At 40.2% G+C, this 13,049-nt stretch overlaps 2 protein-coding genes across 2 annotated transcripts in view; both read left to right on the forward strand.

The window, feature by feature from the left end:
- The window catches only part of LOC6038022 (serine-rich adhesin for platelets), a 330,641-nt gene that overhangs the window by 179,354 nt on the left and 138,238 nt on the right, over positions 1 to 13,049 (forward strand).
- LOC119765553 lies at positions 9,379 to 10,553 on the forward strand. The gene is given in 3 exon segments (XM_038249662.1): positions 9,379 to 9,387; positions 9,456 to 10,147; positions 10,149 to 10,553. Coding segments are annotated over 2 exon segments (1,056 nt in total). The 5' UTR covers positions 9,379 to 9,387; positions 9,456 to 9,457; the 3' UTR covers positions 10,515 to 10,553.

Consider the following 13,049-nt stretch of genomic DNA (forward strand, 5'->3'; position numbering starts at 1 on the left):
TGACGAAAAGGGGAAAAAATCGACTTTTTTCACTAAAACTGCAATAACTTTAAAATTTCAGCGATGACCTATACATATTAGGGTACCAAAAGTTGCGTCTTTTAATTACAAAAATTTTGGTACCCTAACATGTATAGGTCATCGGTGACATTTTAAAGTTATCGCCGTTTTAGTGAAAAAAGTCGACTTTTTCCCGTCTTCGTCATTTTCCCATTTTTGAGCGTGGCGCGTCGAAAACCCTAGTTTTTATTTTCAAAAAATCGTATCTCAGAGTATTGAAAACATAACTTCACCATTTTTTAAAATGTTATGTGAAATTTTCCGAGGAATCCGGTAAAAATATTTTCAGACAAAGGCTCTTTGGTCCCGAGACCTACAAAACAGCATTTTATGTTTTCATTGAACCTTTTCAAATATTAAGCTAGAATTTTGAAACTTCTTACTATTTTTCCCAAATAGCCAAACTAATCACCTTTCTTTTACGTCTAGGACAGCCAAAATCGGATGAAATGGCGCGGAGATATGGTTTTTTGAAAAAAGTGGTTTTTGCGAAAATCGACGAAAATTGCCATTTTTCGAACCACCCTAGCACGGCGTAGCCCAAGCAACACACTTTGTCAGATAATCGTATTTCCTAACTGGTTGTATAACCAATCCGCCTCGTTATCACAACTTGTTCTACAACTCCTGTGAACTGGAAAAAGCGCACTTTTTTTTGTTGTATAACTTGCCCTTTTTCTGGCACGTTATCAGAGTAAGTTGTACAAATGTATTTGACAACACTGTGCTATCTAACAAGAGATTCATCGAAAAAAGGGGGCGTGGTTTACGGTTGTGCTGTCAAATCAAAGCGCACACTGGAAAGGAAAGTTAGATAGAAAACAGCTATCTAACCGTCGACTAACTAACATGTAAACAAACGTTTCCTATTAGAATTTCAATCAACGACGAAGCTAATAAAAAAGAGTACGCTTGTTTCTGCAAGATTTATTAAAAATAATTCGAAATTGAATTAGAAATGTGATTAGAGTGAAATTCCCTGCAAGGTGAACTTTAAGATTTTCCTTTTTTGATGAACTTCCTCTTTCACAAGATTCGATCCGACGACTTCGACGACTTGTTGTTATCTCCACGGCAGGTCCAGGCGCTCTTCCGCATTGCTCCACGGGGCTTCATAGTAAATAAGCTGACCTAATCGTCAATAAGAAGGTTGCTGTCTGTTTTGTAAGCTAAAGAACAAAGGCTGTCATTGAAATAGAAGTTTTATAAGTTTGTTTCAAATCAGTTTTAATAACTCCATTATACATCTTTGTTATAACAAACCGTTTCAACTGTCACTTCGATCACCGTACCACGGAGTAATATTGAAAATCGGTTTGATTTTGATTTGTTGTTTTCTCTATCGTTTTCTCTATAGCTGATAATTTTTGTAGCTTTTACCAGCGACATGTTTACAAATTAATCGGTCAACAATCGAAACTATTGTTATCTTCAATGAATAAACATTATTGAAACTCTAGATTCCTCATGTACAAATTTACACCACCTAACAACACGCAATGTCAAGTTGAATATGTATGTTGAGCATCAGTTATATTATCTATTCTCCGATAACATTTGTGTAACAAAGCAAGAAAACCTAAGGTTATTTGTAGAATGGTTGGCCACGCCCATTTTTCAGAAGATGCCGTCACATGACAATGTTGGATAAGCAGTGAAACAAACAGTACAATATTATTTTTATTCAACAAAATATTTTCGAGTAAAACATTGCAGATGAGGGAACAGCATCTTGGCATATCAGCACTTGGAAGTTCAAATACAGCTCTTAAAAAGTGTTTTCGAGTGAAATCGAGTGATAAATAGCTCAATATGAAGTGAGCAAGTAAGTTTCTACCAAAATTGTTCCAAAATAAATTGTTTTAATAGTGAAAATCAGCTAATTGGATGGAGTTAGGAGCGAGTGCATATTCCCTATGTTGTGTATGAAAGTTGGAAAAGAGTGAAGTTGACTGTGTTTTAACACTTGTATGGCACACATCTCATGAGTTACATAAGTCTGTTATAAAAGTAGTGAAACAAACTGATATTTAACTAACTTTGACATTTTTTCTCGTATGTTGATCCAAAACAGCTGTCTAACTATTATTCAACAGTCGACAAGTTATGAGTGCTACTTGGGAGGTCACCCTAATGGCCAAACAAAAAAATACGGGTCTAATTATTTCGGCCAAGGATCCCCCAGAATAAAATTGAGCTCGATCGGAGAACTTTTTTTTTCGAATCATGCTGTTTTCGTGGGGAATTGCTGTATGTAGTTATTTAACAAAAAGGTAAAATAAAACTTTATGTCAGTAGCTTCCACTAACCAGTTAAAACGGATATTTCAAATAATGTTGTTTGTCAAATAAAAAATTCACAGATAACCTACACCCAAAGGAAACATATTTATCAAAATCTGTAACAGTGAATTTGCTGCAGCAAATGTTATATTTTATAACAGTTTTTGCAGCAAGCTCATAGCTCATTTTTGCCCGCGTATAAACATGTCAGCGATCTGCAGTTCTCACCAACACATATAATGCTGGCGCGTCCCCGAGCAACACTCCAGAGAGAAGATTATGTTGGTGCTCTGTCCCTCTCAATAGGGACGTGGCGTTACATCGTGCTGCCATCTGGTTTTTTTAAGCGCAAGAGTGGAAAAGTGCTGAGTCATCGTCTAAAAATAGACGGCGTCCTATCTCGCCCAGCAAAATGAAGTCGATAAAGTAGTCGGTTTCTATGAGAAAAAGTGGAAAACGTGGTCTAAAAATAGCGACGCCATCCCCCTATTCATCAAGCGTCCCAAGCGCGGTGGTAGCGTGTCGGACCAGTAATTAAGAAGTTGATGGATCAAACCTCGTTCTGTTTAGATTTTTTTTTCTCCAATACAATCAATCAGCCATCGGTAATGTCGATAATTGTCGGTAACGGGCAAAAATGTCATACCCCTATAACGCAAAAAATGCATGAGGACAGATTTCATGCAGATTCTGATATACTTTCATGCAGCCATGTATCACAATCATGCGACCGCCGGTTGGGTGTAGGGTACGTTATCCATTAGTGGACCCCTTTCCTATAGTGGACCCTCTGAAGGGTTTTTAATGAAAAAAACAATAAAATCACAATTTCAAGCGTGTTTTTGTCTACAAATCTATTATTTGGCATGTTCAGCATCATTTGAATCAATGTTGACTGATATTGAAATGTCCTTTTCACCAAAATAAGTGTTTTGAGTTCGACATCTGAAATCAGCCATGGCCACTAGCATTTTCACAACAAAACTGCATTTATATTTTATGATTGAATTAACTATCCAATCATTTTTTGGCTGATTATTTAACTTCAGCAAGTCGAAATAATGTAAGTTTAAGGAACTTTACTAAAATAAAGCGAAGAACTACTCATTTTCGAGCAAAAATTAGGGTGTCCAATAAAGGACAACGAAAATCCAAACTTTTCCAAAAGTGGACCCCTGTTAATTAAACCTTCAAAAATTAATAAAACTGTATATTCAGGGGGGTTCAGCGATTTTCCACGCTCTATATCAAAAAGATTTGTTTTGTATGAAATTTGGGGGGGGGGAGTGAGTTCAATTAGTTGGGTGGTGACGCGCGGTCAATTGTGTGGCATTGTGTGTGAAAATAAAATAATTTTATTTCGTGTTTCATCCTGGTTGGCTTGCCCGCAAGCAGAAGAAAATCAGTTCAATTAGTTGGGTGGTGACGCGCGGTCAATTATGTGGCATTGTGTGTGAAAAGAAAAGAATTTTATTTCGTGTTTCATCCTGATTGGCTTGCTCAAGTCCTTCCTACATCATCGTTGATCGGGAGGCACGACGTCGTGTGAATTGTTGCATTAAAATAAGTTTAAGTATAACTGTAAATGACTGTAAAAAAGTCCTTCCTATATCATCAATGTCGTCTGGGTAATCGTGATGAAAAATTACATTTATTCAGTATTTAAATACCTGTGCGCGAGTGTTTTGGTGTGCTAATTAGAAAGACCTTCCCATAGCATCGTTGCTCGGAAGGCTCGCCGACGGGTTTGTTATGAAAGTCCTCCTATAGCATCGTAGCTCGGGAGGCATCGAAAAGCCAATACCTTATCCTACTAACCCAAAAAAATAATCACGTGATGCTTGAAGGAGATGCTGTGGATTCAACGGTCTCAAGCGGTATCAACAAGTATATAGCGAAAAACTATGTGCTTGATGAGTCTGCAACTTCAACCATCGGACTAACATTCCTCCCTTTTGTTGAACTGCAGGCTTCTTGGGAGGGCGCCGGTATTGACTAATAAAGTCGGGGTCTTCAGGGGTTAAACAGTGAACGGATGGTTGGCTCCCACTGATCATTTTTGATTCATTGTTTAACTTCAGCTGATCTGTCAATAACGGAGTAGCAGCTCATTGGCAGTCAACCATGCTCATGCTCAAAATTGGGGGGGGAGGAAGTCTGCGATTTAAAAAAAGAGTCCACGTGGTTTATGGATAGTCCCTAAGCCCCCACCAAATAACAATATGCGATTTTTTGAAATTGCTTAAGATAATCAAAACGTTAAAAAAACATTTAACAGATATGTGAATAAAATAACAATCAAAGTGGAACGAAAACCGAGAAAAGTATGACCGAACTTGCAAGCTATTTGAATTGCAGCGATTTAAACACGCAAATAACATTCCAAAAGGGTGAAGCTCCAAAACATCACTGTTTACATGAAATTTGATTTCAGATTCGGATTCAGCGGCCAAAATTACTATAAGAAAGCATACCCTGACCTTTGCGACACATGCTTGCAACATCGTGTAATTAGTAGGCCTTGCTTCTGAATTCTGAGAAATGTTGAAAATTGGCACTTTTTTCTCACTAAAACTCAAATATCTCGTCTCTGGAGTGTCGAATTGCATTTTCTCAGAGGGAAAAATGTTCGCCATGAAATTTCCAACAAGCTGCATGTGTTGGTTTTACTGGAAAAAAGGCTACCCTAAATTAAATGAGCAATTCTGAAAAAAGTTTTAAAAAAATGCGATTTTTTCGACATAAATCCGCCTATCGTTTGAAGATAATGCTCACCAGATAGAATCAGTTTTTGTATTGATTCCAAGCGATTTTAGAAAATTTGTTCAAAAAGGTGGCTTTTTTCAGTAAATCGACTAGGGGGTGCGAGAAATTATTTTATTATTTTTTCTTGTCTAAGAAAACATTGTTCCTAACATCATAATCTATCATTTAAGAAGTGAGCACCTGAAATTCCTCGACATGACCTCAAAATGGGACAGGCTAGTTTTTTCAAAAGGGTACAATGGAAGATCCCACTCACCTTAGTGAATTTTTACACTCTAGGTCTGGTTTCCATTAAGTGTGAGTGGGATGAGCAGCTTGTTTACATTTAAGGTTACGTTCTTTGGAAAAGCTACTTCAGTGTTTTTGCGAAATCCGACGTAAAACATGAAAATCAAAATGACTTCAAAAATGTATTTGTGATGATGATTTTGAAATACATCCACAATAATCTCTTAGTGAGTGCTTAGTAAAACTTTTAAAAAGTTCTTTATTTTTACACGAATACATTCGCCTTCACGATTATATTGAATGAATTCCCGAAACTGGGCACGCTAGTAAGTTTTTATCATCAGAAACACCTGATTCCTGATTCTCACCCATTGTCATATCCTTCCCGACCATTTCGCACCTTAACCTCCCACTACTGTGCTCAGCGATTCCGAGACGCAGACAGACACAGAGCACCGAATTTCCTTTGCAGGCGTGTTTCCGGCACCAAATTTATAGTTTCGACTTCCTTCCGGGCTGTGCCAGCTGGTGTTCACTGGAAGTTTGAGCATGTTCTGAGTTCACTTTGGTTGAACTCAACTGATAGTAGTTTACAAAATTTACGAAACGCTTCTAATCACCCTAAATGAATTTATAATCATCACAGGTGCCAGAGTGTAAACTGAACTCACCGTTCCCACCATCAATCCCGAATGCGAAAACGCACATTCCCAGGCGAACCCGCCATAATTGCTCAGTTAGTTATTCAGTGGTTTGACATACTTACAGCCTTTTTACGACATTCCCGACGGTTCCCGGTGTCTCTCGTCCGGAACCCCTTCTCTCCCGCGTCGTCGTGTTCAGTTGGGAAAACATTCTACCTTCACCAGCAGTATACTAAACTCCCAGCGCGCTCAGTTCTTGCAATCACAAACAGAGAGCTAGGAGAACTCAAATGGGACGGGTAGGGGTGAAGACTCTGAGCAAGTGACATTTATAAAACATGCGATAATAAAAGATGCCACTGGTGATGCTGCTGCTGCTGTTGTTGCTCTGCTCCTACGAACTCTGTTTGACTGACTCTTCGGGCTGAACCCCGAGCTATGGGCACCGTGGTGGGGAGTTACTTTGGGGACACCCGCGTTTAAAGTGCTGATATGGTGCTGATTTAGAGCCTTCAAGCGCTTTTAGAAGCACATATACAGCTCGTAAGAACTAACTTCCACTTGTTACCTGCCATCTATCGGTGAGTAGCGGAATCAACCAACTTTACCAATTTCAAGTTACTTCTATCAGCTTCAAGTGCCACTATACTGCCCAAAGTAACCCCGGCGGTCGGTTTCCGGGAGGGGCACTGCCAGGGAAGAAAAGTGCCAACCAAGCAGCAACTATACCTCGTTTCACCCCAACCAGAGAAGCGGAATATTTTTGAATACGAAATCAGCATACAAATTAGTTCCTGTCCTGAAGCCACCCCAACCGCCCTTTTCGTGGAGGGATTGGCCAAAAGATGCACGGAGACGTCCCAGAACCGGAGAGAGATTTAGAGAGACACACACAAACCCAGGAAGGGATAAATCAAGCCATGCAAACGAGAGCGGAGCTCATGTTGCCGGTGCTGTCTCCTCGGATCTCTGATATTTGCAATTCAAAAAAGGGACGACTTTTCCCGGCTGAGACTGCCTGCGGGGGCTTTCCGGCGTTCACTCCGGGGTCCTGCTGGATGCTGTCCCCGGCGGGAAGGATGCTGGCTGGCTGTGGGAAAACACGCGCTCCGTGTCGGAATCACGATCATCTGAAGGAGGCAACCTTGAACGCAGTGAATGCGGTTACATTGTTACAATTTTGAGGTTATTCGGAACAATTTATACCAAGCTTAAATGCACCATTAAAACTGGAGTCATTTAAAAAAGAAGCAGTTTAGGACCCAGTTCAACTAAAAAGTGTACAAGCTCTGCAAATTTTGTACACTGACAAACACCCAAAATTGAGCAGCAATTTTCTGAAAGAAAATGGAATCGAGCAGGGAGAATCGTAGTACCATTAAAGGAGCTATTACACTACGGCAAAGAAACAAACAAACTTAACCAAGGGCTGATTTTCTTAAACCAAAAAGTCATCACATTATAAAGATGAATGAGGTTATTTTAAAGTGGAAGAATGAAGTGAAACATCTTGATCTTGCTTTTGACAAAAACCTTACTTACAAGGATCGCATTGAAACTGTACAGGTTAAATGTAACAAATATGTTATATGTTTGTATCCCCTTATAAACAGGAATGCTAGACTTTGTCTCAAGAATAAACTGTTAATTTATAAACAAATTTTCAGACCTGCCATGCTTAATGCTGTGCCGATCTGGACAAGCTGTTGCTTAACCAGGAAGAAAAACTTCAGAGGATTCAGAACAAAATTCTGAAAATGATTCTGAAACTTCCTCCCTGGTTCAGCACCAGTGAACTTCATCAATTAGCCGAAGTTGACACTTTGGATGTTATGTCCAATAAGATAATTGATGCATTTCGACTAAAATCATTGCAGTCTTCAGCTGCATTGATCCGCTCTTTATATAGTTTATAAGTTAGTTTTAAGGTATCCCTTTTCCCTTTTGTAACTGTAGAACCTTCTACATTTGAAAACACTGATTAGCGAAAGTTACAAACGAAACTAAAACGAAAGTATTGGCACTACGCCCCCCGGGGCATGGCCTTCCTCTAACGTGGGATTTCTGCTCCAGCGCCTCTGACGAGACAGGAGAAACCGGGACCGACGTTTTACTTCACCATCCGATAGAAACTCAGTGGATAAGGCGGGAATCGAACCCGCGTCTCATAGCATCATCGGGATCGGCAGCCGAAGCTGCTACCCTGCGCCACGAGACCCACCGAAAGTTACAATATTTCATGAATAAATGAAAGTTGCTAGTATTTAAAATTGAGGTGAAAAGTCATCGATGGTGATTTGACACTCAATATAAAACTAAATCAAAATAAATACAAAATAAAATAAATAATAATAATATTTAAAAAACAAACAAACTCGCGCTTTTTGACAGTTTACTAGTTTTCCTGCTTTGTTTGTTTGCCTGGATTTGTTTGAATAAACGTCAGTCGGCATACATTTTCCTTGTTTGTGAGTTTGCGTGTTTGGCTAACTGTCAAACACGAAAAAGTGCGAGTTTGTTTGTTTGTTTGCGGTAGTGTAATGGATTCATAACCCTCTACAACCCAAGCCTGCTACAACACTTTAGACAGGCTACGATTTAAAAAAAATGCAAAAAAATATCAACCAATTTTTGTTATTTAAAAAGCATTGGAAAGAAGAACTCTTAAAATTTTAGAAAATTTCCATTTCCTATACTTCAACATTTCCTATACTTCAAGTAAAAAGAAGTATGCAGTGTTTTTTTACTGTCCCGGACTATGCCACTTTTTACAGTTTATATGATGATCGTGCCATTTTTATGTGCAGAAAATGTGAAAAACAAGCAAAAAATAATAAAAACATGAAAAAAAAATGGCAAAATGGTGGTGGTAGAATAGGCCAAATACTACCAAAAACAAACATAATTAAATTAAAATTAGTTAGAAAACATAAAATACGAGAAGTAAACAATAGTTGCTCAAAATGACCTCCTAAACACGGGAGAAATAAAAATCTTCGAAAAAATGGGCAGTAGAGGGTTAACGGTCAGAGGGAAAAGCGAGTGCTCAAGATTGCCGAGAGAATAATGCCCTCAAGTTCATTTCTACACCCAAAGGAAACATATATCTCAAAATCTGCAACATTGGATTTGCTGCAGGAAATGTCATATTTTATAACATTTTTTGCAGTAAGCCCGTAGATCATTTTTGCCCGCGTGTAAAAATTTCAGCGATCTGCAGTTCTTACCAACACATATATTGTCGCTCTGGCACTAAATCGAACCAAACCATTTCCACTCTCGCCGCAATTTTTCTCTCCGCCGATTTTCTGTCAAACTAAATTTGGTATTTCTCGATCAGTGTGTAAGCCAAGTTTGTTGTCATCTGTCTTCGGTCATCTTGTTTTGATTAACGAAAATTGCTGTCGGTGGGTGAACACAACTTTTGCTTGATTATTTATTGAAAAAAAAATATAACAAAATACATTTTTTGCAGAAATGGCCAACATCATCATCCAAAACGTTCGACGACAACACGCCAGCGCTAATACTGTTTACCATGCTTTGTATGGACATTTTTTCTTGGGAATGTCTAAGAAAAGATTGGCAGAAATTTATGGCAAGGCACCGTCGACGATAACCGAGTGGTTTACTAAATTCGACCAAACCGGAGCTGTTAGCCGGAAGAAGCGGGCCCAGGTTTACAAAAAGTTTGGAGTGGAAATGCGGACATGGTTGGTTGAGCATTACAATCGATATCCGATTTTGTTTCTTGATGAAGCTCAGTCAATGTTCCAACGAAAGTTCAAAATTTCGATCAGTGTGTCTTCCGTTTGGGCCGTATTGCACGAAGCTGGAATGACCTGGAAGACCATAGAACGCCGGGCGATCCAGATACGTGAAGATGAAATTGTCCGGTACGTCCTCGAGCTGCTTTCAATTCCGTGGGACCTGTTCAAGCTGGTGTTTTTGGATGAGGTCAGCTTCGATAATCGTGACATGCTGCGGACCAAAGGCTACGGCGTCGTTGAACAAAAGGTCATCTTTCGAGGAGAGTTCTGCCGCAAACCTCGGGCATCCATGCTTTGTTTTCTTGGCTCCGGTGGAATTCTGGATAGCTTCTGGACTGAGGGCACTTTCACACGGCTAAAATTCTTTGACTGTTGTCGTGATTTTGCCCTGAAGAACAAAAAAAGTTCAACGCTATCCAGGATTCCACTCCGTGTGGATTATGGACGGAGCCAAGATACATTGTGACCGCAATATCATAATGTATCTGAGGTCAATTGGCATTTTGCCAATATTTCTCCCAGCCTACTGCCCGTTTTTTAACCCGTTGGAGATTATCTTCGGGTTGATTAAAAAAGATTTGCAGCGCCACCATCGCCAGAACGAACCGGTTTTGCATGAAGTGCTCGATGCGATTAATCGATTTAAAACTTATTCGTGCCTCAAACTGTTCGAGCACTGTGGCTACTTTGCTGGAGGATCATTTTTGCCAGAAAAGGGATTGGGACAAGAACCGAAGAAATTTGGGCTAGATATTGTACCGTAAGCAATGAAGGAATAAATGCACTGATTTAATAACGACTGATTACGAATTTGTTTATTTCATGAATGTTAGAAAACACGAATGTGATAAAATCACTTAAAAATGATTAAATGTGATCGATACCGAAGCTTACTGTTGGCTTAACTCGCTCTCCTCGGGTTGCACAGCCGATTCCATCGCAGAAAGTATATCTATGCTTGCGTTCGATTCCGCTTCCATGGTCTCCACCTTCCTGATTGCCCCTTGAATGATGTTAAATGCAGTGTGAAGATCCTCCTTGATCTCCCGGATTTGCTTCGACCATCGCGAATTGACCGTATTCGCTACGACCATTCCTCGATGGACTGAATCTAGGCGAGCTGCCTCGGACACTCCTACCCAACGGAAATATTTCGATATATTGATGGGGGGATGTTGCGCCTCCTTCAAAGCTTCTTGCTCGTGGGCAGGGGCCGCGTGAATTGTGGTAGCCCACAGCAGCCAGGAGCTGGAATGACCTTCGAGGTGCGGATTTTTCTCTCTCAACTCTTTTGCCAAAGCAGCTTCCTCCCTCATAGAGTTGGCTCCAGCCCGATCAGGATTCTTGGGATTGATTAAGTATTTGAGAACATCCCCATACTGACCCTTGGTCTCAACTTCCTTGGAGTAAGCATACACAAACACCTTAACAATCTGATCACGCCACTTTTGCAGCTTTTTCGAGGTTAGATTCGTCGTGGCATACGATTTATGAGCGGTTACGTCGTACACGATGAGGAACTTTTCTGCGGATTCTTCTCCGGGGATTTCACCAGAAGCCCATTTCGGGATTCCGTTTTCGAATCTGACTTCCCGTTTGATGAGGCTTTTTCCCGACTCCCACATATTTGCTACCACCTCCTGCACAGAATCGCCACTGATCTGCGCCGAGAAGTTTTCTTTTGGCCTCAATTGACTTCGGTACAATCTCTGACAAAAACTGCATTCCAATGAAAACAATTTTTCGCACTTTCGTCGCTTCGCTTTTGAGCGTTCCTGCTCTCGCTGAGGGGATGGAGAAGGTCCAGCTTCGTCGTCCGTAAACGGATCGTAATCGATTCCGCCAGCTTCCGGATTAGATTCTTCGACTCTATCGGGGTTTACTTCTTCCGGCTGATCCTCTTTCAGATACTCTTCTTCCGTGTAGCTTTCCTCGGACTCTTCATCTTCCTCCACCTGCCTGTCGGGGTAATTTTCACTGTAAAGTTTGAAGAAAGTCGAAAACATGTATTATTCATCTTTTTTTTTTGTAAAAAGTGAAAACTTACAAATTTTCTTGGGAAAACATGACGCGAACCGCTTTGTTTTTTTTCTGTGACGTTTCGTCTTGCGTTTAACACATGTCGTTACACTCAGAATTAGAATTAGATAAGTTTGCAAAGTAATCACTTCGGAAGTGTCAGATAAGTCGCCGCGATAATTCGGTTTATTTCCGAAATCACAATAAAGCTGGCCCGTCCCCGAGCAACACTCCAAAGAGAAGCATATCTTGGTGCTCTTTCAATTAATTTTCATCAAGCGTCCATGGCGCGGTGGTAGCGTGTCGGATCAATTACCAAAAAGTTGGTGGATCAATCCTCGTTCTGCTAAGTGTTTTTTTTTGGTGAAATACAATTAAAAAGCCGTCGGTAATGTCGATAATTGTCGGTAACGGGCAAAAATGTCATACTCCTATATCGCAAAAAATGCATGAGGACAGATTTCATGCAGATTCTGATATACTTTCACGCCGCCATGCATCACAATCATGCGACTGCCAGTTGGGTGTACACTAAGTTCGTCAACACAAAAAGTGTTATCTAAGGAAATCGAACCAGGAGCTTTCACAAACTAACTCAAAAGCTTAACTAACTCAGTCACCACAGCTTGGTGACTCAAGAGTGGTCAGAAGTCAGAAAAAAATCAACCAGAGTTTAAATTTTTAAACTATGAATTTTGACAGGTACGGTGTTCTTTTGACAGAGGAGAAAATCAACTTTCGACAAAATTTTGAGGCTAGAAACTTTGACAGGTATGATATTTTTTGACATTTGCATCCTGTTCTTTCACAACATTCATTCGATAATGAGTGAGTGATTTCTGATTGTAGAACTGTAAGACCTTGACTTTGAGGGCCTCGTGGCGCAGTGATTAGCGACTTCGGCTGCCGATCCCTAAGTTGCTATAGTAGAGGGCGCGTCTTCGATTCCTGCCTTATCTTCCTGGAGCTTTTCGTTCAATGTTTGTCTCGTTCAATATTCGACGGTTTGATTGTCTTTCAAAAGGACCAGTCTACAATTGACCTATAATTCGTGACAATAAAAGTAAAAAAGAGTGTCACATTCTAGCAAAACGAGAACATATGATCATAAAGGTCAAATCCCCCCATTTGTGCGCCCATTTGTCCCCACTTTAACCCAAGCCCCGACCAGCAAATTAAATCCTTCCTTACGCCCTGTGACCGGTATTTCAAGGGTGTACCCATTATTATCATCACCATCATCATCATGGCGGCGCACACCATCGGCGTAAAATCGGCTC

This window comes from Culex quinquefasciatus, chromosome 1, assembly GCF_015732765.1.
Source record: "Culex quinquefasciatus strain JHB chromosome 1, VPISU_Cqui_1.0_pri_paternal, whole genome shotgun sequence".
Taxonomy (NCBI): Eukaryota; Metazoa; Arthropoda; class Insecta; order Diptera; family Culicidae; genus Culex; species Culex quinquefasciatus.